General features: G+C 48.9%; 2 protein-coding genes across 5 annotated transcripts; both read left to right on the top strand.

The window, feature by feature from the left end:
- Positions 1-1,630: 1,630 nt before the first annotated feature.
- Positions 1,631-23,262, top strand: AARS1 (alanyl-tRNA synthetase 1). Of its 4 annotated transcripts, none has more exons than XM_082863217.1 (21): positions 1,631-1,688; positions 5,369-5,533; positions 8,382-8,570; positions 8,893-9,038; positions 11,211-11,402; positions 11,912-12,056; positions 12,404-12,549; positions 13,197-13,305; positions 13,460-13,610; positions 14,324-14,448; positions 14,884-15,028; positions 15,865-16,043; positions 16,734-16,847; positions 17,934-18,140; positions 18,647-18,831; positions 20,062-20,170; positions 20,841-20,954; positions 21,504-21,623; positions 21,747-21,833; positions 22,240-22,353; positions 22,761-23,262. In XM_082863217.1, the coding sequence occupies exons 2-21, from the start codon at positions 5,390-5,392 to the stop codon at positions 22,944-22,946; spliced, it is 2,907 nt and encodes a 968-aa protein (XP_082719343.1). In that variant the 5' UTR covers positions 1,631-1,688; positions 5,369-5,389; the 3' UTR covers positions 22,947-23,262. The 4 variants fall into 4 exon arrangements, with proteins under 4 accessions (XP_082719343.1, XP_082719346.1, XP_082719345.1 ...); XM_082863220.1 differs by lacking the exon at positions 1,631-1,688 and adding an exon at positions 1,697-1,828; XM_082863219.1 differs by lacking the exon at positions 1,631-1,688 and adding an exon at positions 2,000-2,017.
- Positions 23,263-24,488: 1,226 nt separating this feature from the next.
- On the top strand, positions 24,489-25,758 carry EXOSC6 (exosome component 6). Its single transcript, XM_082862590.1, has one exon. It carries the CDS (start codon positions 24,522-24,524, stop codon positions 25,338-25,340), a length of 819 nt encoding a protein of 272 aa, XP_082718716.1. The 5' UTR covers positions 24,489-24,521; the 3' UTR covers positions 25,341-25,758.

Here is a 25,758-nt window from a genome sequence, read left to right as displayed (position 1 = left end):
CCAGGGAAGATCTATTTTGGGCCATTTTGGATCAGAACAGTTGTCTCTCTTGGTTTTGACCTTAGCTGTCTTAACCTCTGGGTGCCTAAGTTTCCTCAGCTGTTAATAGCAGGTAATAAAAGTAACTTGTAAGGTTGTTGTGAGGATCAGTGTCTGCTGCATACTAAGTGCTCAGCAAACATTAGGTGTGATGATGATTATTAATGCTTTGCTGTGAATTGGGAAATTAAGTGACTTCTTGCTAGCTTTTGAGCTTGACCTTCTATTTGTGTAGCATGCTCTTTTACATGAAAAGAGTAAAATTTTTCTGAAGTATTGAAACAAAGCAGGACCCTGTAGGGCCGTCCTGGGCACAAAAGCTTTTCTAGGAAATAGGTTTTATTCAGCCTCCTTGACCTTCCCAGAGTTCCAAAGGGCAGATTCAGACAGTTGCTAATCAGGGAAGAGAGGGAATGCAGAAACAAGGGAAAAGCAGTCAAGAAACAATAGTGCAGCCTTGGGGTAGGGTCCTGGTTCCTCCTCAAGGAATATACATATAATATCTTTTAAGTTCTTCTGCAGGAACTAAGGCCACCCACTCAGGTGGAGGATGGTAACTTCAGGCTGAGCGCAAGATTCCTGGAGCACCACCCTGTTACCTCACCACCAACCAATCAGAAGAAAGTCACACACCCTGCAGCTCTCACCCTAAATTTTACCATAACCTCCCCACCCAAATCATCAGGGAGTTTGGGGTTTTTGAGTACCAGCCACCCGTTCTCCTTGCTTATCCCTGCAATAAACCTTTCTCTGCTCCAAATTCCCACTTTTTGGGTTGTTTGGCCTCACTGTACATCGGGCATATGAACTTGTGTTCCGTAACAATATCTTTAACCCAGTTATGACCAGCAGCACAATTTTATACCCTTGTATTTAGATATACAAGATGATGTAGGTTAATAGTGGAGAGGTTTAGGTTATGGGCTTTGGAGTTGAACAGAAACGGGTTTGAATCTTGGTTCTTTAACTTACTTTTCAGTGTGTACTTAGGCAAGGCAGTTACCTCATCTGTAAAAGGTATGCCAATTGGCCTGCCTCATACACAGTTTAAAAACTAAACGAAATAATGTAGGAAATGTTTAATGCCGCACATATAAACATTAACTATTACTTTTCAAAGGCAAATCGAGGACCAAATGCCAAATTGTCTCTCATAGAGTATGTTATTTTTTCCACACCAAATCCAACAAGGTCTAAAGGACAAGTGTATCCATGAGCACAACGTATCAGAATCTGAGGCCTGCATACCATTCTGCAACTAAAACGAACATAACTAGATACTAAGAGCTGTGACCTCTACCAAACACACGTCACCATTTCCCCCTTATTAATCATGTCAACAACTAGGATTTAGAGTATGGATACTAAAATGTCGGTCCCCAGAAGTCCACATCCTTACTTGTCACGTGACGTGCCCCAATCCCTTCTTTCCCTGCCATTGCATCAGCCGATTTAGAGCCGCCTTCCCAGAAACCAACTAATAAGCTGATTCGTGCTCCAGTTGACTGGCATGTCGGAAGACCAATAATTTCTCGGAAAGGTAAGGCGCGGCGGGGCACTTTCCATCCGCGCGCTCTGGTTGGACGGGGTGGTGCGTGCTGCCAAGGGCAGTGGTTTGGCGCTGGTACCTCTGCGTGTCTGCGGGACAGGTAACCGTGGCTCCGGGCGCTGGGCTTTGAGGGAGGAGTTAGGAACTGCGACCCTCGGGAGAAGCAGATTGACCTCTGAGAGAGTTCTACGGCGCCGCGATAGCGGCTGTGCTTGGCGTTTGGCCACTGGGCCAGGCCCTGTGAGTCCTCTGGAACGGGGCGCGGGCTGGAGCCGGGGTTGAGGCAGCCGCTTGGCGACACGGCAGCTGGAGAGTGGCCTTTTGTCAGACCCTTGGAGCGCTGGGGGTGGAGTGGCCTCGGGTGGCCTTGCTGAGGACCGAGACCTTGGAAGGATCACTGTTGTCGCTGACTATCCGCCCAAAGCTGAGGTTTTGTCTCCCCTGGTTTTAATCCCCTAGGGGCGGGCGGGGTTGCGGGCGGGTAGAGTGGTCAAGACGGGTGGAATCAGGCTGTGAGCCGTTCCCTAAATTCTTAAAATTAGCTAATAACTGATACTAGTCCGGGCCTACCTAGAAGCAATTTCCGTGCTCCGTCACGTTTAGCTATTACTTTTTCAGGGTCTGCGTTTCCAGTGTGGTTTAAGTTCATTCGCAGTTCGCTACTAAAGGGTTATTAATTATACCATGAAATACTTAGCAACCACTGTGCTGGATGCTGAGGACATACCCGTAATGGTGAGCAAAAACCACCAGTCATGATTCTCACTGGGCTGGAACTTACAGCCTGTTGGGGAGATGGACCTCCAGCTGTCAAATGCATGTGCAAATTATGACGGGAGACACCTGGGGCTATGAGACTAAACTAGGAAGAATCTGATTAAGAAGGAGAAGGCTTCCTTAAATAAGTCTCTTTGAAATTGAGATGCCAGCAATGAGAAATTAACTAGGAAAAGGCAAAAAGGGAGAATAGGGTAGTCAGCTTACCTGGCAAGTGAAGAGCATGTTGAAAGGTCCAGTGGCTGGAGCCTTAAACCCAAAGGCCAGTGAGATTTAAGGTACTTAAGACCTTTACAGTTCCTGCTGGGAAATGGAATCTGACCTCCTTTGTGCTACCTCTGTATCCCATATAGCTTTCCTGTGTATTTATATTGAATAAATGAATGAGTGGTGATGGTGACACAGCCTTTAATAGTCGCAGCGTCCATAGGGCCTAACAGCAATATATTGGATCCTTTTACATCATACTGCAGTTATTTCTGTGACTATCTCCCTATTAAGGGCATGGACTCTCTTTCATCTTGGTTCCCAGCATACAGTATGTATTCAGTACGTTGAATGAATAAACAAAGGTGGAAATTTCATGTGTCTTTTGGAATGGAACTGCTTATTTTCCTCGGGTAACACATTTAGAGGAGGAGCAATGAACATTCTGAAACAGCTGTGATGTCGCTGCTCAGTCAGAATTAGCACCGTACGTTCATTGTTGCCACCATGATTAATATTCATTGAGAGCCATGATGAGAAGGGTCGAGGAAGAATGTGGTGTGACAAACTTTCTAGAAACCGTAGCCTTGACTCCTTAGCGTGAACAGAAAATCCTCAGCTGTGGGGATTTTAGTCAGCTCCTTGGCTCTGTCTGCCAGTGTTTCACCATCTTTTTGTCCAAAGGGCTTTTTGTTTGAGTAATGAGTTGATTGAGTTGTGAATAAATCAATTGAAATTGTGATTAAACATAAATCTAAGAGTCACAGTCTCATCATGTTCGTTGTGTACATCTTTCTTTGTATCTTCCTCCTAGGAAGGAAGAAAACTTTGAGCTAAGTGATGTAAAGTAATAGTATCCAATTTGTTCCAGGTTACAAGTTGCTTCCAGATACAGGATGGCTTTTGGCCTTGCACCCAAGGTGGCGTAGGCAGAGTAGATCTTACTTTTTTACAAAAAAGGAAACAAATTTAGGACAAAGTGCCTTTTTATTTAATTGTTTAAAAATTTTTTTGGCCATGCTGTGAGGCATGTGGGATCTCGGTTCCCCAACCAGGGATCGAACCCACGACCCCCGCATTGGAAGCGCAGAGTCTTAACCACTGGACCACCAGGGAAGTCCCAAAGTGACTGTTTTTTTAAAATAAATTTATTTATTTGTTTATTTTTATTTTTGGCTGCGTTGGGTCTTCATTGCCGTGTGCCAGCTCTCTCTAGTTGAGGTGAGCGGGCGCTACTCTCCGTTGCGGTGCGCGGACCTCTCATCGCAGTGGCCCCTCCCGCTGCGGAGCACGGGCTCTAGGCTCACAGGCTTCAGTAGTTGTGGCTCGTGGGCTCTAGAGTGCAGGCTCAGCAGTTGTGGTGCATGGGCTTAGTTGCTCGGCAGCATGTGGCATCCTTCCGGACCAGGGCTTGAACCCGTGTCCCCTGCATTGGCAGGCGGATTCTTAACCACTGTGCCACCACAGAAGTCCTCAAAGTGACTTTAAAGGTTAGAGCTAGGTCTAGAATTCTAGAGACTTTTAGATAATGTTGTGAATGAGATGGTTCCTATTTTTCTAGACACCCAGTACTACATGGCACTACAACTCCATGCCAGTGATTGGTACCCTCTACCAAGGCCTGTCACTTCTCTCTAACCTGCTTATCAGAGAAGCCGTGTAATATATGTGAAAGAGCTTTGAAACTGTAAAGCTGTTTTATTCCTAATTTCCCTCTCTTCTGATTCCCTCTCTCTTTCACTGGCTCTTGAGCTCTACTTCCTCAGTGTGACTACAACGTCCTCACTCCCTAGCAAATAGCTGGGAAGGCAGCAGTTTAGCAATTGGGTTCTGGAGGAGCTAAGTGGAGGCAGGTACATTCCTGCTACTTGCAGGGCAGTTCCTTGTACAGATGGGCCCATGCCCAGGCCCACTGTTGCCTCCCCTAGATGGTCACGCCAAACCTAGAGGCCCTGGCTTTGGGGATAGTGGAACTTTGCACTGTTCTAGGCATGTGGGTTAAGACAGAGCTGGAAGGGCCCTTAGAGTTCATTTATTATGGCCCCCTTTTTTTTTTTTTTTTTTATTATGGCCCCCTTTTGTTGGTGAAGTAATTCCCTTAAGGACTTGGAGCTAGGACTGGAACCTGGGTCTCCTGAGCCTCCCTCGTCTCCAGGGGGCTCCTCTGCTAGACTGAACTGTGAGGTTTTATTCCCATTTCTTTTGTTTTTTTTTTAAATTTATTTATTTATTTTTGGCTGTGTTGTGTCTTCGTTGCGGTGTGCTGGCTTCTTACTGCGGTGGCTTCTCTTTGCAGAGCTCGGGCTCTAGGCGCGTGGACTTGAGTAGTTGTAGCACAAGGGCTCAGCTGCTCTGCGGCATGTGGGATCCTCCCGGACCAGGGCTCGAACCCGTATTCCCTGCATTGGCAGGCGGACTCTCAACCACTGCGCCACCAGGGAAGCCCTATTCCCATTTCTTAATTCCTGACCTAGGGCTTGGAACAGCGGACGCCCCATACATTTTTGCAGTGAATGAATGCATGAAGAAACCACCTCCTCTGCTTAATGTGTTGGTGTATTGAACAGATTGAGGTTGGCCCGGGAAGGAAGAGCATGTGGGGTTGCTGTCTGCTACTGCAGCAAGTTTTGCTTCGATGATGATTTTAGCCTTGGACATTACAACATAGAGGTTTTAGGATCACACGGCTTACCCGTGTCCTGCTTTGACATGGCCTGAGAAGCTAGGAGTCTTGTGTAATGTTTACTTATCTTAGTTTCAATTCCCCTAATTTTCTTTCATTTTTCCTTTGGTTAGTTCCGTAGGGTTATTTTCGAGATGGACTCAACCCTAACAGCAAGTGAAATCCGGCAGCGTTTTATAGATTTCTTCAAGAGAAATGAACACACCTATGTTCACTCATCTGCCACCATCCCTTTGGATGATCCCACTTTGCTCTTTGCCAATGCAGGCATGAACCAGGTAAGGGTGTTTTCCCTTCCCCTTGGCTTTTTTGTCCACAGAGGCAGCAAAGGAGCCCTGGAGTCAGTCAAAATCCCAGTTCTGTCCTTCCTGTGTGATCTTGCAGAATCTACTTTATGTCGTTGAACCTCTGTTTCTTTGTCTGTGAAATGAGGAATAATGATAGTGCCTGCCTTTAGATTGTAGTGAGGAGTAAATAGAATAATGCATTTAAAATGTTTAGCACAGTATTTGAAGTAGGTACTTGAATATTAACTATCATTATTTTTAATTATGATGAGAGACCCCGATACTCATGGATTAAACTTGTATGCCTCTCAAGAAAAATACAGCCTACATCTAGTCTGTAAAGTTTTGCCTTTTTTTTTTTTTCTCCTAAGGAAATAGCTGTGCTTTATTAAAATCAGAGGCTGGGTTAATCTTGCTGAGCCCTGAAGAGACTTGTTAGCTCAGCTGTTGTGGTTGTCCTTCATCTTTTCATTGTCCTTGTTTTTTTCTTTATAAAATGTCAGTTCTTCAGGATTTTTTTTTTAAAAGGAGCTTTTATTTTATTATTTTTTAATTAATTAATTTATTTTTGGCTGTGTTGGGTCTTCGTTTCTGTGCAAGGGCTTTCTCTAGTTGTGGCAAGCGGGGACCACTCTTCATCGTGGTGCGTGGGCCTCTCAGTATCGCGGCCTCTCTTGTTGCGGAGCACAGGCTCCAGATGCGCAGGCTCAGTAGTTGTGGCTCACGGGCTTAGTTGCTCCGCGGCATGTGGGATCTTCCTAGACCAGGGCTTGAACCTGTGTCCCCTGCATTGGCAGGCAGATTCTTAACCACGGCGCCACCAGGGAAGCCCCTCTTCAGGATTCTTTTTTGTTTTTTTAATCAGGATTCTTTTAAGGCTTTGCTTTCATTCCCATTCTAGGCCATGCACAGTCTTATTATTTTCTTTAATTAATTAATTAATGTATTTATTTATTTATTTTTGGCTGCGTGGGGTCTTCATTGCTGCACACGGGCTTTCTCTAGTTGTGGCGAGCACGGGCTTCTCATTGTGGTGGCTTCTCTTGTTGCAGAGCACGGGCTCTAGGCATGCGACTTCAGTAGTTGTGGCACGTGGGCTTCAATAGTTGTGGCTCATGGGCTCTAGAGCGCAGGCTCAGTAGTTGTGGCGCATGGGCTTAGTTGCTCCACAGCATGTGGGATCTTCCCGCACCAGGGCTCGAACCTGTGTCCCCTGCATTGGTAGGCGGATTCTCAACCACTGTGCCACCAGGGAAGTCCCATGCACAGTCTTACTGATTTTTCTTCTTTTTTTAAACTTCTTTCTTGAAGCTACTGCCACGAATGCCAATTCGGATCTACTGCTGACGAAACTTTATTAGTAGGATTTGTGTTTGGGGCAATTGAACTATAAAAGATATTTAAAAGTTTTATTTTTGGAGACAAGCATTTTCTTGTGAAGTAATGAGAGCATCACAAGTTTATAAGGTGTTTAAAAGGAGTTTTTCACTATACCTGTGACAGTGAAAACTATTTAATTGGCTGGAAGTGGATTCAGGTTAGATGGGGCCCTCAGGACTTCCCTTTGGAGGTTCTCTGGGTGACTGCTTAGCCCGGTGGACCCACCAGCCCTTAGGATGCCCCTCACTGTGGGATAAGTTGACATTTTCTGTTCTCTCAGGTCTCTTCTCTGGCATGGAAAACTAGAGGCACTGGGAACATTTTCCACCTGTATTACATGAACCATGAAATTATAAAAGTGTTTTCAGTTGTGTGAGTCCCATGCATACACCTGGAATTGAGGGCACTAATTTTAGGTGGACTTTTTCAAGGTGGTGAGTTTTCTGGAATACTGGAACAGTTTTGTTCTACTCAGCCATACCTGGGCTTTGTCTTCTCCCACATGAACTGAACGTACTTGGCAGAAGGACCATGGAATCCAAGGTTTATAAACATTCTTTGAATAACAGTAACTAGTAGCCTGCATGTAGCACCTCCTATACGCCAGGCATTGCTCTGTGTCTTATGTATATTAACTTATTTAATCCTCACTCTGTGCCATCCTACTGAGGCACTGAAGGCTCAAGTAAACTGCCCAAGCTCACGAAGCTGGTAAATGCTGGAGCATGGATTTGAACCCAGGCAGTCATTTGCTTATGTGCTGTATGCCTCTTAATCAGAAATACCTTGTGTTTTTTGTTTTGTTTTGCTTTGTTTGTTTTTACATTTTGAATTAGTATTTATTGAGCATCTATTCTTTTCAGGTACTTTTCTAGGTGCTAAGTAAGATAGTTTCTGCTTTTAAGGAGTTTACGGTCTAGCGCAGGACTGTACAATGTACTTTCTGCAATGATGGTAATTCTATAATCACACACCAGCCATGTGTGATTATGGAGCTAGTGTGACTTAGTGTGACCAAGTGGTGCTAATTTTACTCCCTGAACAGGTCTCAAATTTTTTTCTTCCTTATCACCTTTACTACCAAGCCAGCACATTGGTTTTAGAATATATTCTTCCAGAAAGATGGTATAAGCCCTGACTGCAGAGACTTGAGAGGAAACACAGGTTTCACTGCATCAACCTTGACTGTTATCCCAGATCTGGCAGGGCTTTCCTTTGTGCAGTTGGTGTTACTGGCAGTGGTGGAGACCGTTGGAGAACTAGGACCAGGGAGGAGCTGCTCCAAGACAGGCTGCCTCTGCTGCAGCCCACAGGGCCACCTGCCTCTGATAAGTTTCTGTATTGCAGGCTAATCAAATCCGGAAATGAATAGTCTATGTGTGTTCTCTTCCTGCCAGCCTGTAACCACCTGATATATCTGCAGCTCTTTAAAAGTTGAAATGTTCCCTTTCTTTTTTAGTTCAAACCCATCTTTCTGAATACTGTTGACCCATCTCACCCTATGGCAAAGCTGAGCAGAGCTGCCAATACCCAGAAATGCATCCGGGCTGGGGGCAAACACAATGACCTGGACGATGTGGGCAAGGATGTCTATCATCACACCTTCTTTGAGATGTTGGGCTCCTGGTCTTTTGGAGATTACTTCAAGGTAAGTTCAAAGAGGAGATCTCTGAGCAAAGATCAAAGGAATTTTGAGCAAAACAGTCATTTCTACTGAGGGAAATGGGTTCTAACTTTGATGGTTTCATGATACAAAATATCATCCTGGAGATTCAGAAGTGAAGGACATTTATCAATTCTAAGACTTCTTGGAAGCAATACCTGTAATTTTATTTACGATTTCAGTTTACATGTGGATTTCTTGTATAAATTTGACTGTTTATGGTGAAGATACTGTATTGGACCTCTCCTACTCATATTAAATAGATTCTGGTTTGGTCATATTCCACATCTTTTTGATCGTTTTGTAGGAATTGGCATGTAAGATGGCTCTAGAACTTCTCACCCAAGAGTTTGGCATTCCAGTTGAAAGACTCTACGTTACTTACTTTGGGGGGGATGAAGCAGCCAGCTTAGAACCAGACCTGGAGTGCAAACAGATCTGGCACAACTTGGGGTAAGAATGTAGCTCGCATGTGGAGAGTATGAGTATGGAGGAATAAAATGGTTCCTACACTCAGTGCCAGAGTGGGGTCTTAGGACTTGGGGTGCATTGCCATTTCCTATTTTGGGGTGTGTATGTGGAGGTGGAGGTGACTGGGAGTAATTATCCTTTGGTGCATCCTTTGCTTCTTAGTAGGTTTACTTGATCATTCTGTCGTTGAAAGCCAACATAAAGAGTCTCGTGGTTTTTTTTTTTTTTGTTTGTTTGTTTGTTTTGCGGTACGTGGGCCTCTCACCGTTGTGGCCTCTCCCGTTGCGGAGCACAGGCTCTGTATGCGCAGGTTCAGCGGCCATGGCTCACGGGCCCAGCCGCTCTGCGGCATGTGGGATCTTCCTGGACCGGGGCACAAACATGTGTCCCCTGCATCGGCAGGCAGACTCTCAACCACTGTGCCACCAGGGAAGCCCTCTCATTTTTTTTTTGCTTTTTATATATTTTTAGAAATTGTACATAGAGTGCATATGTTGTGAAATTTCAAACTATATGGAAATGTAAAAAATAGGAAATGGAAGATCCCTAACATTAGTCCTTGTTAATAGTTTGATACCCCATATAGAGTCTTTCAGGCCTTTTTTCATATTTCTGTAGCCCTGTGTGTATGTGTGTGTCTTTTTCAACAGAGTGTATTGATATGAAACAGTTTCTTTCTTATAGAAATGTAATGGCGTCAAACACGTCTAGGACAAAGGAAGTTGTGGGGGGTTTTTTTGTTTTCTTTTTTTTTTTGCGGTACGCGGACCTCCCACTGTTGTGGCCTCTCCAGTTGTGGAGCACAGGCTCCGGACGCGCAGGCTCAGCAGCCATGGCTCACGGGCCCAGCCACTCCGCGGCATGTGGGATCTTCCCGGACCGGGGCACGAACCCGCGTCCCCTGCATAGGCAGGCGGACTCTCAACCACTGCGCCACCAGGGAAGCCCCGTGGGTTGTTTTTTTTTAATGTAATATAATTCTAATATAAAATCACATAGCATAAAAGGTAACATGATAGATGAGCAATATGTGTTCTGGGCTTAGAACATAATAGAATTTATGAAGCTCTGTATCAAGAGGAATCTGATTGTGGAGTGATGTTCCCCTGTAGATAACAAGAATGCCCATGATGTCCTTGTCTCATTTTCTTGTTCTTTTTACTTAAACTCTCTTGTCATTTAGTGTGTAGCTTTTTATATACTTAAGCACTGCTACTTCTCCTTTATTTTTAATTTTTTTTTAAATTACTTTTACTCAGGGTATATTGTTTCAATCCAGCTTCCCCTTGTACTTGGTCTGAAATCCCTCTTTGGTTAGACTCTATAGGCTAAATGTACTTGGATGTTTTGAGTAGTAACACATGTGAAACTTAAAATACTAATCTTGACTTTTTGAATCCTGTTTTACTTGGCTTGTATATATCTGTACTTTGATTTCAAACACGCATAATCTTTTTTGAGTGCTCTGTTATCTAGCAACTCTCAGCAGAGTCAATATTTTGGAAATGTTTTAACCTTAAATTCTTTTTGGTATCATTTTAAGGTAAAAGACAGATGACTAAATTGGGGCATAGAGAGGTGACTTTAAATGATCAGCTGCTTTTTTTCAACACTTATACTGTCATAATATAATTGTTTTCATTTATAACAATGAAGGAACATTTGCAAAGAAACGTGCAAAGAAATTTGTTTAAATTCTGGTCGGGAATTCCCTGGCGGTCCAGTGGTTAGGACTACGCACTTCCACTGCAGGGTACACGGGTTCCATCCCTGATCAGGGAACTAAGATCCCACAAGCCGGGCAGCCAATAGATAGATAGATAGACAGACAGACAGATAGGTAAATTCTGGTCATATTCAGCATAAACATTTTCATTTTTATGTGTTCCTGTCTAGACTTTATCTATATCTTTGCATGTTTTTATTTATTTATGATCACAGCATATGTGCATTTTGTATTCTGTTGTAGTCACTCTTGAAAAGAATCATGTTCTGCTTCTTTATCAGGATTTGAATGCAGACTCAGCACTAGTAATTGCCAAAGAGTGAGCCTTCTTTCTAGAAATGCATAAGGATCTCCTTTTTTGGTGGATGCAAGTCTGTGCAGAATCCTGTCACTAGCTATAAATGGGCTTATCTTCCCGCTCTCTGCAGGCTGGATGACAGCAAAATCCTCCCAGGCAACATGAAGGATAATTTCTGGGAGATGGGTGACACGGGCCCTTGTGGTCCCTGCAGTGAGATCCACTATGACCGGATTGGTGGTCGGGATGCGGCGCACCTCGTCAACCAGGATGACCCCAATGTGCTAGAGATCTGGAACCTCGTGTTCATCCAGTATAACAGGTGGTCTTGGGGTCCTGATCTGTTCCTGCTAAGAGCAGCACCTTTCCTCAAGCTGCGTAGAGCGAGAGGAACTCAGCGCATGGCTGTCTTCTCATCCTCGTCTTTGGGGACAGTGGAGCAGTGCTAAAGGCATCATGGGATCTTGTGGACATTTGTTCAATTTTATTTCTCAGGTTTTCCCTCTGATCTCTGGGACAGGGCTGGGCCTATTCTTTTATAAACTAGTTTTATTCCACCTACTACCTGCTTAAGGGCTATTCCTATAATGTCATTTTTGCTGTAATTTGAACTGCTGTTTTAAAGCTCATTTCCTTGAAGCTTGCCTCACTCTTTAATGAACCCCAGAGTATTTCTTCCTGTTCTCCCTTCATGCCCCACCTCCCACCAAAACAGGCAGAGGCAAATGGCAAATAGTCACAGCCTGCAAACTGCAAAGTGAGTTCTGCCCAGCAGGGAGAGGTGGCAGCCTGAGTGCGTGTTTCATCCTCCTCTTTCTCTGGATCTTGCAGGGAAACTGATGGCATTCTGAAACCTCTTCCCAAGAAAAGCATTGACACAGGGATGGGCCTGGAGCGACTAGTGTCTGTGCTGCAGAATAAAATGTCCAACTATGACACTGACCTTTTTGTCCCTTACTTTGAAGCCATTCAGAAGGTATTGGTCCTATTGCAGACTTCTGTGGAGGTTTCCAGGCTGGACCCTTAGTACTGTCAAAGATAAAACAATCATATGCTTTGCCGGGTAAGGGTACCTGTGACCATCTACCAACTTCACTGTTAATAACACAGGGGTCTAAGCACAAGGCACTGTATTTTATTGTGTGCAGGGGCCTAGCTGGAGGCTCTTCACTCTTGCTCCTGTTACATTTTTTGGGGTTATAGGATCTGGCAAGAGGTCATCCTTTCGATTTATGCCCCGTCAGTCCTCTCTGAACCTCCTGGGGTGAGGCAACACTAGAAGGGCTGCTTCCTGATGAGCTGCCTCCTGGTTTTCATCTGTAGGGCACAGGTGCTCGGCCATACACTGGAAAGGTTGGTGCTGAGGATGCTGATGGGATCGACATGGCCTACCGGGTGCTGGCCGACCACGCTCGGACCATCACCGTGGCCCTGGCTGATGGTGGCCGACCTGACAACACAGGGCGGGGGTAAGTGTGTTACACGTGGGGCAGGGTGAGGACTGACGCTGTTGAGTTTTATGGCTCTCTGTGGAACTTAACACCGTACTTCATTATTGTTTGTCTTCTAGGTAGTTGGAGGGATCCTTTTATTTTTTTTAGGGATAAAGGGAGTTTCAGCTCACTTTGAAGAGTTCACTATATTAAATTTCTGCTGCCAAGTACAAGATGATAAGGATTGTATTTAGGGTTGTCTGATAATATATTGGCAGGGGCAGGGGAGATACTGATGAACCCCAGGCAACTTCATTACTGACAGCCGGGACCTGGAATTGGATTGTGGGCATCAAGTTGGCCGTCTGGTCTGTACTTCTTGCCTTCATCTCTGGTTCAGCAGAACAAGCTTGGAAAATAAACCAAGGTTACCCCAGGTTATCCTTGATGCATCTTTCTGGATATATTACTGAGTTTTATGCTGGAATTATTGTTAATGACTTTGGGGAAATGCAAAAAAAAAAAAAAAAGAAAAGAAAAAGCAGGCTTAGGATAAAAGAAAGAATCTGAAAGAGAAAGACAAAAAATTGGTCATGTTGCTTGGGTAGAATTCCAAAGGACCCACTACCAAACGCTCGGCTGGGAATGTTGTCTAGCAGGAAACTGGGTTCTGCCTCTTATAGGTATGTGTTGAGACGGATTCTCCGCCGGGCTGTTCGATACTCCCATGAGAAACTCAACGCCAGCAGGGGTTTCTTTGCTACATTAGCAGATGTTGTTGTGCAGTCCCTGGTAGGTGTATTTCCTGTTCACCTCTTCTGTACTGAAGCACATACCTTAAAAGTCGTAGAGTGGGAGATATCACACTGTTAATGAGAATTTTTAGAGGAGTCATAGTATAGTCCTTGCCTTCATTGGACTCATATCTGTGTCTCCCGTTTACCAGGGAGATGCATTTCCTGAGCTAAAGAAGGACCCAGATATGGTGAAGGACATCATTAATGAAGAAGAAGTGCAATTTCTCAAGACGCTCAGTAGAGGGCGTCGCATCCTGGACAGGAAAATTCAGAGCCTGGGAGACAGCAAAACCATTCCCGGTAAGGACCGGTTTGTTCCTTTCTTCAATAGCCTGGTTCATCTTTCTGGAAGAGGCAAGCCCTTTCTCACAAACTGACAGTGGACTCCTGTGTCTCCAAAGGCTGAGCATAGCTTGGTTAGACCGCTTTTGGTGTAAAATGGGGTTTATAGTAAGATTATAAAAGTAACATATTATTATGGCAAAGTATTCAAACAGTACAGAAGTAACAAGTGAAAATCCTCTTTCCCAAACTCATTTCTCAGAAGTCACAACTCTTTGGAGTTTGTTGTATAACTATTAAGGACTTTTCTGTATTTGCATACAAACATATATAGGGGTGTGTGTGCGTGTGCAAGCAAAAAATGGGAACGAGTAGTATATAGTGTTTTACAACTTTAATTTTTTACCAGACAGGAAAATTAATTCCAGAAGTTTTTACTTTTTATGGAAGTATAATATAATGTGCAAGGTGAAAGCCTGATGAATTTCCACAAACTGAACACACTTGTGTTCAGATTAAGAAACAGAACTTTTCCAGGGACCTCTTGTGCTTCCCCCAGGTTGACTGCAAAAGATTTGATGGATTTTCTGACAAATACACAGAACCATTACTAACTTGCCTGGCTCTTTAATCCCTCCTGTCACTGCCAGTGTCCTCCTGGGAAGGGGTTGGGATGGAAAGGGAGGGGGGCCATCCCTGTCATTCTTATGTGATTCCTTTGTGCTGTGTAGGGGACACTGCTTGGCTCCTCTATGACACCTATGGGTTTCCAGTGGATCTTACTGGACTGATTGCTGAGGAGAAGGGCCTGGTGGTAGATATGGATGGCTTTGAAGAGGAGAGGAAGCTGGCTCAGGTAAAGCATTTGGGGAGTGAGCAAGAAACTCAGCCCCAATCAAGGCAGCACTTGGCTGCAAGGCAAGAAAGAATCTCCTTCCATTAAAGTCTTTGAAATTCTGTTTTTCCCAAGACCAGTGAGTCTCAAGGGGCGGCAGTTTGCCCCTCTTTCCCCAGGGGATATTTGGCAGTAGCGTATAAAGGTAGTTTTTGGTTTTCACAGCTGGGGATGGATGCTACTGGCCTGTGGTGGGTAGAGGTCAGGAATGCTGCTCAAGCTCCTTCAGGGGACAGCCTCCCAGAACAAGTTACCTGGCCCCAAATGTCAGTAGTGCTGAGGTCAAAAAACTCTGTTCTAGAGCTTTACATTGGGCATAGTTTAGCAATTTCAAGTCCTTCAGAGTGCTTTTTCTTTGATATTAAGGTAACTTATGCTTATTTCTCTTACTGGCAGCTAAAATCACAGGGCAAGGGAGCTGGTGGGGAAGACCTCATTATGCTGGACATTTATGCTATTGAAGAGCTCCGGGAAAAGGGTCTGGAGGCAACAGATGATTCCCCAAAGTATAATTACCATTCGGACTCCAGTGGGAGCTACGGTATGTTAGTGTGCTCATCTGGGGTGGTTTTCACAATGAGTCTCAAGATTAGGAACCCGGGATATCCATGGTAGCCTTGCCTGCAGTTCTGTGTAGTCATGCTGTGTAATTTTGTACTCAGAGAGACCCTTGGTGATTGACTTTCTATTTATTTTGGAATAATTATAGATTCACAGGAAGTTGTAAAAGAAATTTACCAGGAGATTCCTTGTACCTTATACCCAGTTTTCCCTAATTGCAACATCTTGCAGGAAATAAGGAAAATGACATTGATTTATAAAATGCCCTGTGGCTGTTGAATTTTGCATCGGGATAGTAGCATTCTAAAGTTAAGACAACTCAAAAGAAATATACTGGTGCTACATGTTTTTGCTTTTTTTGCTCCAGCAGAGATACCTAAATCTATGTAAGGAAGCCCACAAAAGGAATACATTCCTTATGAATTGACCTTGGAGTAGGGAATTTATTACTACTCTTAAATACCTACTAATCAAATTCATCAGGTTTCTGTTCAGTAGCTCACAGTTAGGGTGACCATCTGTCCCATTTTCCCAGAATTGTCCCAGTGTTGACACTGAAATTGTCCCAGTGTTTTCCTCACACCTTGGGAAATCCCCTGGTCCCAAGCAAACCGGGACAGTTGGTCACCCCTACTGAGTATTATATTCTCCAGTAGAAAACCAGCATGTTAAGCCCTTTTGTGGAGTCTAATAGGCTTCTTCCAACATGAAATTAGACAATTAGGACCTAAGGAGAGTTTGAGAAATAGAATCCGATAAAAGCCAGCTAAGAATGTGTGAATGAAGTCATCAACCGTGTTTTCCCCTTGTATGCAGTGTTTGAGAGTGCAGTGGCTACAGTGATGGCTCTGCGCAGGGACAAGATGTTTGTGGAGGAAGTGTCCACGGGCCAGGAGTGTGGAGTGGTGCTGGACAAGACCTGTTTCTATGCCGAGCAAGGAGGGCAGATCTACGACGAAGGCTACCTGGTGAAGGTCGATGACAGCAGCGAAGACGTGAGCCAACAGTTCTTCTTCATCAGTGGGGAGCAGGGGCCCAGCAAAGGGCCGTGCCTGGGCGCCGGGCAGCTGCTCTGGCTTCTTGGTGCTCCCAGCCCTGAGGGGCAGACACCACCGATCTTTGGGTCGTGTTCTGTGGTCAATGTTTCTGAAGCCGAGGGAGCTGCTTCTTGTACTGTGTTGCTTTCATCACCTTTAGGTCCCCTTGTAGCAGGATCCTTGCAGCCAGGCTGCTTAGGTTGATCCCTGGTTCCTCCAGGCTTTCCTTGTAAATAAGGAGAGATAGCTCTCTGGAGGGCAGACATCCTTGTAGAAGACGTGGCCTGTAGCTCAGCCACTGCTGTCTCTGTGGTCTTGGATGAGTTACCTAGTCTTGGGCTTGAGCTTCCTTACAATGGCTTTAATTCTCTAAGATGCTCCTTAATGGAGAGAGTGTGTGTGTGTCTGTGTCTATGTATATATACACATGTATTACATATTTAAAGTGTTGTGTGTTTGTAATGATAAATATTTATATAGTGGTCCATATATATATGTATGTGTGTATATATAATGGTATTAATGGTATGTGTGTATAGTACATAAAGGGAGAATTCATATTTATGTCCATTTATATATATACATATATACACACACATATGTATTTGGATTTATTTATGTATTGGTCTCCTCCTTGACTCCTCTTAGAAAACTGAGTTTACGGTGAAGAACGCTCAGGTCCGAGGAGGGTATGTCCTGCACGTAGGAACAATCTATGGCAGCCTGAAAGTGGGGGATCAGGTCCGGCTGTTTATTGATGAGGTGAGTTTGAGTTGCTTTAGGCTGGTTAGTAATCATCTTTCCTTCCCCTTTTAAAAAAAATGTCAGCTTTATCGAGGCATACCTGGCATGTAGAATTACAAGAGTTGTTTTAAAGTGTACGTCATAGTGATTTGATGCAGGTTGTGAAAGGAATTCATCTCCTCCTCTGGCTTTCAATTGGTCCATCATTACTGTCCCTCCTAAGTGAAATTATAAGTAGATGATTGTGTGTAAGGTGCAGAAGTAAATTTTGAGGGATGTCACTGAGAGTTAAATCTGTTCCCAAGTTAGACCACAGTGATTTCAGTTGAGATCCTATAGCTTCATTTTCACGGATGGCTTTTCTCCAGCTTAACCTCAAATACTTCTTCAGGAGCCAAGGATCCTGTGTTAAGAAATAGGTTCTGCTGCACGTGCCAGAGCTCCAAAATAATAGTAGCATAAAACAAGACGGAAGTGTGTTTGTCACCTGAAAGCCTGAGCCGATGCAGAGGCCCTCCCCACAAAGTCACAGGGCCTTGCTCTTCCTTGCTTTTGTTCCACCATCATTCCTGGGGTGTTGCCCTTGCTTTCATGGTCCAAGAACGTAGCTATGAGATCCATTTTCTAGGCCAGGCATTGGTGGACTTTTTTTTGTGAAGTGCCAGATAGTAAATATTTTTGGTTTTCTGAACCATACTGTCTCCATCACAGCTACTCGACTCTGCGGTTGTGGCACAAAAGCACCGTAGGCAATACGTAAACACACGGGTGTGGCTATGTTCCAATAAACCTAGATATAAAAATGGATTGCAGGACGGGTTCGGCCCACAGACCATAACTTGCCAACTCCTGTTCTAGACAGTGGGAAAGAGGAAGGGGAGGGTGTGTTCCTTTAAGGGTACACATCACTTCTGCTCACAGCCCACTGACCAGAATTTAGTTACATGGCCACAGTTAGCGGCATGGGAAGCTGTAGGCTTTATTCTGGGCAGCCATGGGTCCAGCTAAAAACTCTAGTACTTGGGAAGAAGAGGAGAGCAGGTGCTGGGGGCCGAGCAGCAGTCCGCCGCAGACCTCTCCACCAGCCTGCTCTGCCCTTTATAGCCCCGACGGAGGCCTGTCATGAGCAACCACACAGCCACCCACATCCTGAACTTCGCCCTGCGTTCCGTGCTTGGGGAGGCTGACCAGAGAGGCTCCCTGGTTGCTCCTGACCGCCTTCGGTTTGACTTCACCGCCAAGGGAGCCATGTCCACCCAACAGATCAAGAAGGCCGAGGAGGTTGCAAACGAGATGATTGAAGCAGCCAAGGTAGGTTGCGTTACATGTGAGCTCTTGGGTCATGAACTCCACTCCTTCCTGCACCATCGCTTTCTATGTACGGAGCCGCCCCCGCCCAGATGCTCTCAGTCTGTCGAGCCACAGTCTGTCCGGTGAACACATGTGTTCAAAGCAGTGATTCTTAACTGTGCTGGGTAGGGGGCAGTGCTGGTGTTCAGTGGGGGACCTCAGGGAGGTCTTTGGTCCGCCCCTTCTTTAGGACAACCAGAGCTCTTTTAGTTAAATCCGTTTGCCATATAGCACGTCCATTTAAGGTTTGGTTCACAGTGTAACAAAGTAGTTGGAAATTCCTATTTTGAGCCCCTTGACTTTACACATGGGGCTTTATTTTGGGAGGCTCAGGGCACGTGATGGGCAGAACCGAGATCAGAAACCCAGAGCCCTGCCTGCAAGACTGCACTCTCCCTGCTGCTTCTTACTGCACCTTCAGAGAAGATCTTTTCCCAGCTGTTTTTCCTATCTTCTTTCCGTGGCAGCCCGTCTACACCCAGGATTGTCCTCTGGCAGCAGCTAAAGCCATCCAGGGCCTGCGGGCTGTGTTTGATGAGACCTATCCTGACCCTGTGCGAGTCGTCTCTATTGGGGTCCCGGTGTCTGAGCTGTTGGATGACCCCTCCGGTCCTGCTGGCTCTCTCACTTCTGTTGAGTTCTGTGGGGGAACGTGAGTACCTCAGGGGGAGCAGTGGGTGGACCTGCCTTTTGTTAATTTGCGTTACCCTCAGAAGGTGTGGGTAATAGGCTAGACCAGCTCTCACTTGTCTAAGGATGAAACAGAGTCCTCAGAAATGCAGGTGCCAAACAGCATTCCCAGGAATCAGCATCTGCATGCTCCCATCAGACCCCTCCGTGTCTGACACTGACATTTACTGGGTGTGTGATGAAACGTTCTTCCCAGGAGGGAAGGTGAAAAATGTCATCCTAACACTTACAGCTGCTTGCTCTCGTTCCCTGGACGGATGATGACAGAAGGCCTGGGAATTCACGATTCCGCAAGGCCCTGGAGCTTCTGATCTGGTCCTAGCCCCTTTTCGTTCCCAGGGCCTCACATAGTTCCCTTTGCAGGCTCGAGCAGCATCTGTGGAATTAACCTCATCGTCTCAGAGCCCCTGAGTCAGGCCCCACGGTAGACCCGGCTCAGTTTGGCTGTGGGCAGCCACACGTTTCTGCCAACTTGGAGTCCTCCATAGCCCTTGGGGTCTTTCTGGGACTGTCTGGTGGCCTGGGAAGTTCCTGCCTGCCAAGAAATCAGGGGGAAAAAGACATTCTTAAGGCCATGATAGAGCCCATCCAGGGCCTCCTGTGAGCCTCAGGCAGGCAGAGAGCAGGTGGGTGCATGGAGGATGGGGTAGGGGTCTGGGAGATCACATTCCAGGCCTCCCTCTGTCCAGTAGAATTGGGCCTTTAAATGAGTCCCACCTCTGCCTTGATACCTCTCTCCATGACACTCTAGAGCACTGGAAACAGCTTTCAGAGACTTTACATAATCCTTGCGGAGTGGCTGAGAGTAAATGAGCGTTTGAGGTTCTCTGAGCCCCTGGGGTTGTCTGAGGTGCTGTGGTAAGACTTGAGAGGGAATCCACAGATACTCTCCGGCTGTTGAGCAGGGACAGACGGCAGCAGTGTGGTGAGGGAGAACTACCCACATTTCATGCATGAGAAAACTGAGGCACAGGAACGTGGTGCCTCGCTCAGTGTCGGCCCCAGCCAGGCCTTCCCTGACTGCCTGCCCCTTCCAGGCCACAGCTGCGTTCTGAAATAAACACGAAGGGCCTTTGCTCATCATCCCTTTGAGGGAGCTTCCCTGGGAGCGACTACCACTTAGGGCTCCTGCCTGCCAGCCAAGGGCTCCTGGGTGCTGTGAGGACCATGAACTTTGCCTTCTGCCATTCAGGCATCTGCAGAATTCGAGTCACGCGGGAGCTTTTGTGATTGTGAGCGAAGAAGCTATTGCCAAGGGCATCCGGAGGATTGTTGCTGTCACAGGTGCCGAAGCCCAGAAGGTGAGCAGGTCAGGCTGGTTTGTGGCTTACTTGAACAAGGCAAGCGGGGCCCAATCTGTGGTTCCACAGTGCCGATGGTCACGTGGCCGCTGCGGTCAGAATCGGAGGTACAGCACTCCCTCCAGGGTGTCCTCCCGTTACCCCGCCTGGCGGAAGAAAGCCAGCACCGCACGAAACGTTCTAACTATCTTACATTTAATCTTCTAAAATGTAGGTGGATTCTGCCATAAGATGTCTGTGTTTAGGAGGGTAGGCCATAGTTTTGCTGTGGCTTCTGTGCCCCCAGCACTTAGCCACATCTCCCTTGGGGTATGTACCCAGTTTGAGACGCATGGAGTACGGGGACAGTTGCTCTGGGGGTGGGGACTGTGGCTCACGCCTGACGTGTGCCGAGGCTTGAGGAGTGATGATTTCATAGGTGGGAAGGGCTCCTGGCTCATGAGTTCTCTGTCACCCCCTGAACCTGAGTTCCGCTGGCCAGGTGTGTGAGGAGGGTGCTGCTTTCTGGGGCATGAGGCTGCAAACACTTGCCCCTGAAGGAAGAGAAAGTTCTGGTGTTCTGGGGGTGTGTTGTTCCATAGCCTGCCATCGGTGTCTGCCACCGTTCACAGAGTCGTGAAGCTGAAAGTTGCCTGACCCACAGTTTACAACTCTGATTGTCTCCTCCCAGGCGCTCAGGAAAGCAGAGAGCTTGAAGAAATCTCTCTCTGTCGCGGAGGCCAAAGTGAAGGCCCAGACTGCACCAAATAAGGACGTGCAGAGGGAGATCGCGGACCTCGGTGAGGTAGGGGCGGCCTCCCTCCTCAGGTCCTGGTTCTCGGTGCAGTGGGCCTTTGGACTGACTTCGGATGTCCGGCAACCTTGCCAAGGGAGCTTCCCGGATCCTGGCCTCCGGACCCCTGGAACCAGCTGCTGCCCCCGTTGCCGATGGCAGGGCAGCCCCTTCTGAGCACTAGTGGGCACCGGTGTTGAGGGGGGTGGGAGAGGCACTGTGGGAGCCCACTGTCTCCAGGTCTCCTGGTGTTTGTTAACATTCGGGGGCTTCCCATTAGCCCATCACGGGCTCTGTTCACTGCCGTGGGGGGACCAGGTCTAACGGGGTCCCAGCTCTCTTTATTCTGCCCCTTTCTCTCCAGCCCTGCTCCTTACAACTCATGCAGTTGCTCATAAAGTGACTCGTCTCAAGGCCAGTGGATTCCTTTTTGTTCTTGTGTTCTCTCTCCTTCTGGACACTGGTTGGGGGACTCTGGTGTCAGAAGCCAGAAGGGTGGGGTGGGCTCACATCCTCGCTCCTCGTGGCCCAGCTTCCAGTGGAGTTCTGTTCTGGTTCCAGGCTCTGGCCACCGCCGTCATCCCTCAGTGGCAGAAGGATGAATTCCGGGAGAATCTCAAATCCCTGAAGAAAATCATGGATGACCTAGACCGGGCTAACAAAGCCGATGTCCAGAAGCGGGTGAGTCCTGGCAGTGCAGGAGCCGGGAGGATTTACCCAGCAAAGGCTGTGCAGACTGCTCTCTGGGTTTCGGAGTCTGAGCCTTTGACCTGAGGCCTCTCCTCTGGACTCCCTTCCTTGCAGGTGCTGGAGAAGACAAAGCAGCTCATTGACAGCAGCCCCAACCAGCCCCTTGTCATCCTGGAGATGGAGAGCGGCGCCTCGGCCAAGGCAAGCCGGGGTTGGGGCTCCATGGCACCACCCTGTGCCTGTCTGCTGCTTATCTCCTCCTCTCGGGGTCTCAGCCTTCTGGTGGCTGAAGTGGGAGCCTTGTGGCTCTGAGCAGAGTAGTTGCCTGACGGCCCACTCTCTGGGACTGAGGTTGGGCTGAGCCATGGAGAGAGCTGGTGGCTGGAGAGCTGTGGCTCCTCGAGGTGGAAGGCGAGGCTCCGAGCCAGAGCGTGGGCGAGGCCCTGTGCTTAGTCCTCCATCCAGGCTCCCGGGACCAGCACCTGCTCTTAGAAGAGGGTAGGGGGTGGGAGCTCTCTGAGAACTGAGCTCTGCAGACCCGCTGCACTTGTGGAGAGTGTGGCCCCCTTCCCCAGGGCCATGGCCTGATGCCAGGTTCTCCCCACAGGCCCTGAACGAAGCCTTGAAGCTCTTCAAGACGCATTCCCCTGAGACGTCTGCCATGCTCTTCACAGTGGATAATGAGGCTGGCAAGATCACATGCTTGTGTCAAGTCCCCCAGGTCAGAGTGCCCTGCAGTCTTGCTCACAGCAGCTCTGTGCCAGTGGCCATAGCTTTTCTCAGGGAGCTTGGTTCTTCTTACACCTGTTTGCCAAGACCCATGTGTGTTTGTGCAACCCCTGTTAGAAGTGGCCGTTTTCCTGCTCACCTGTTTGTCACCTCCCCAGCACGCCTTCCCCTCAGGCTCTCCCCTCCCTGGTGGATATATTTCACCGTGCTGGCTTTGCTGCTTGGTATGCCTCGCCCTGGCTGTCATACCCACAGTAGGATCTCTCTTAGCTCTGGCAGCATCACCCAGGGCAGGATTGGGTGTCAGCCTCCCCCATCCTTTTTCCATCCCACCCCTCTCCTTGTCTCCCTCAATCCCATCCTCTGTCCTGACCCCCACTTCTCCTTCCTGTCTTCTAGAATGCAGCCAACCGGGGCCTGAAAGCCAGTGAGTGGGTGCAACAGGTGTCAGGTCTGATGGATGGCAAAGGTGGTGGCAAAGATGTGTCCGCTCAGGCCACAGGCAAGAACGTGGGCTGCCTGCAGGAGGCGCTGCAGCTGGCCGCCACCTTTGCCCAGCTCCACCTGGGAGATGTGAAGAACTGAGGGGGAAGGGCGGCTACCACGAGGAGGCATCTCCCCTGCACCCAGATGGATCCGTCCAGCCAGGAGCGCTCCATCCCCCACAAGGACATTCTAATCTTGGGACTTTTAAACAGCCCCATCTGTCCTCCTAACCCAGCAGTAACTGGAACTTAGCCTGGGAGCCAGCCTGTGACTCAATTCCCATGTTACGCTTCTGCCCCGAGCACATCAGCGCCATCTGTCTAGAACCACTACCCCAGGATTGTGTCTGTAGAGTTCTCTGCAGACCCAAGGCTCTGGGCCTGCAGGGAGGAATCGTTTTTGCTGCAGAGAATAAAAGGACCATGTGCAATACTCGATAATGCCGTGTGATTTCTTATCTTCTCCTCCCCTCTCTTCCCCACCCCCCACCCCACGGGTGCCCCCAATGTGACAGCCCGTGGCTCCCTAGGTGTCTGTAGAATAAATGCTGTGGCTCCAGCTGGCTTCTGGTCGCAGTCCTTGCTGAGTCTCGCCCCAGACCCCTGAAATTCGGGAATAATGGCCGCTGGATTTTCCTCAACATCTGTGGAGGTGGCCCACAGAATAGAGCCCCTTGTAGGAGAATACCTTCATTTCTTAGGCCCATATCCCTTTTCCTCACTTGATGTGCAGGTTGGGTGTGAGGTCAGAGGCATTCTTTGGTATAGGAGGTGTTTAGGGTACATCAGTTGCCTCCCCCCACTCCTTTGACTGCCGTGTCATTCCTGGTTCCAGGACCTCACTTGGACGGTGAGGGTGGAGACTCTGACCTGGTTCTGTGTCCATTCACCCAAGTCTGAAGACAGTTGGGTTTGGTAGTAGTGTACAGTACTTGGTTGTGCCCGCTCTGGCTGATTTCATGTCCCCTGAGTACAGCAGGCTGGCTCTGGGGCCCTGGGTCATTCTCAGGCCTGCGGACTTAGAGGGAGGAGGAAAAGCAGGTCTATGCTGAGAGAAGAAGCAGAGGCCAGCAGTCCCAAGGCCTGGGGGTGAGGAGTATGAAAAGCAGACGGAGGGTGCTGAGGCCCTTGGCTGCAATATGTGCATGCCAGGTGAGGAGTGTTAGGGATACAAAGAGCTCACACAATCCAGGGCAGGAGAGACATAGTTCCATTCATTCACTCGACAAGCGTTTATGCCAGCCAGGGCACTGACAGTACAGGAGTGACCAAGACAGAAGGTCACTGCCCTCTTGGGCAAGGCGGTGGGGAACATGGATAAAACAGTCACACACATAAGTGCAAAATTAAAATAATTACAGCTTCACAAGTGAAAGGAAGAAGCCCTACGCCCTGAGCGCAAAGGCTAGAGGTCAGCCGAGCCGGCCTAGGTGCCACTTCTGCAGGCCTGCCCGGTACATCCGTCCATCCATCCACCGAGCTCTGGGCGTCCTTGCGGCGGCCCCAGGACTCTGCAGCGCTCGCCGTTCTACCTCCGGGGCGGCAGGGGGCGGTGCGGGGCGGCCTGCCGCTATCCCGACAGTCCTCGCGCGAGCGCGCGGCTTTGAGCGGGCGGAAGAGCCGGCGCGCGAGGCCTGGCCGACGGGTGAAGGGGACTCGTGCGCCAGATGCCGCCATGCCTGGGGACAACCGCCGCATCCGCGGGCCCGAGGAGTCGCAGCCGCCGCAGTTGTACGCGACCGACGAGGACGAGGTGCCGGCCGCTCGCGACCCGACGCGGCTCCGGCCTGTGTACGCGCGCGCAGGGCTGTTGAGCCAGGCCAAGGGCTCGGCCTACCTGGAGGCGGGAGGCACCAAGGTGCTGTGCGCAGTGTCCGGCCCACGCCAGGTAGAGGGCGGTGAGCGCGGTGGCGGCCCGGCCGGAGCGGGCGGCGAGACCCCGGCCGCGCTGCGGGGCCGCCTGCTCTGCGACTTCCGCCGCGCGCCCTTCTCGGGCCGCCGGCGCCGCGCTCCCCCGGGTGGCAGCGAGGAGCGTGAGCTGGCGCTGGCGCTGCAGGAGGCGCTCGAGCCGGCCGTGCGCCTGGGCCGCTACCCGCGCGCGCAGCTCGAGGTGTCGGCGCTGTTGCTCGAGGACGGCGGCTCGGCGCTGGCCGCCGCGCTCACGGCTGCCGCGATCGCCCTGGCCGACGCGGGCATCGAGATGTACGACCTCGTGGTGGGCTGCGGCTTAAGCCGCGCGCCGGGGCCCGAGCCCACCTGGCTGCTGGACCCCACGCTGCTAGAGGAGGAACGCGCCGCCGCCGGCCTCACCGTGGCGCTTATGCCGGTGCTCAACCAGGTGGCCGGGCTGCTGGGCAGCGGGGAGGGCGGCCCGACCGAGAGCTGGGCGGAGGCCGTGCGCCTGGGTCTCGAGGGCTGCCAGCGCCTCTACCCCGTTTTGCAGCAGTGCTTAGTACGGGCCGCCCGCCGGAGGGGCGCCGCCACGCCGCCCTGAAGCAGAACCCTGAGCAAGGACGGACGCCGAGGACAGCTGCCGCTGTCCCCGAAAGGACCTGCGCCGTCGGCTTGCAGACTGCGTGCGCCAAGCTGAGAACTCGGAGCACGGGAGAGGATCTAGGGAGGCGTGCTCAGAACTGATGCACTGGACAGCTGTGTTGGGATGATATTTTAAAAAACTGTTCCGTTAAAGGAACTTTTCGAATTGAGTTGGCTCCCAGCCACGACTCAGGTGAAGAAACCTGCGAATGCAGCTTGACCCCCCCCCCCCCCCAAGTTGGAAAGGATTTCAGCTGGACTTACCTGGAAAGTGGAACCTGGAGCTAGTGTCTCGTAAGGGATGGACCCTATGCAGGCCAGCCAGTGACCCCCTGCTATATTATTGGGCTGCTTTTGAGAGAATGGACAAGGGGCCT

This window comes from Leucopleurus acutus, assembly GCF_964270905.1.
Source record: "Leucopleurus acutus genome assembly, chromosome: 20".
Classification (NCBI taxonomy): domain Eukaryota; kingdom Metazoa; phylum Chordata; class Mammalia; order Artiodactyla; family Delphinidae; genus Leucopleurus; species Leucopleurus acutus.
Note: the sequence above shows the minus strand (reverse complement) of the source record. Positions and strands in the feature narration are given on the sequence as shown.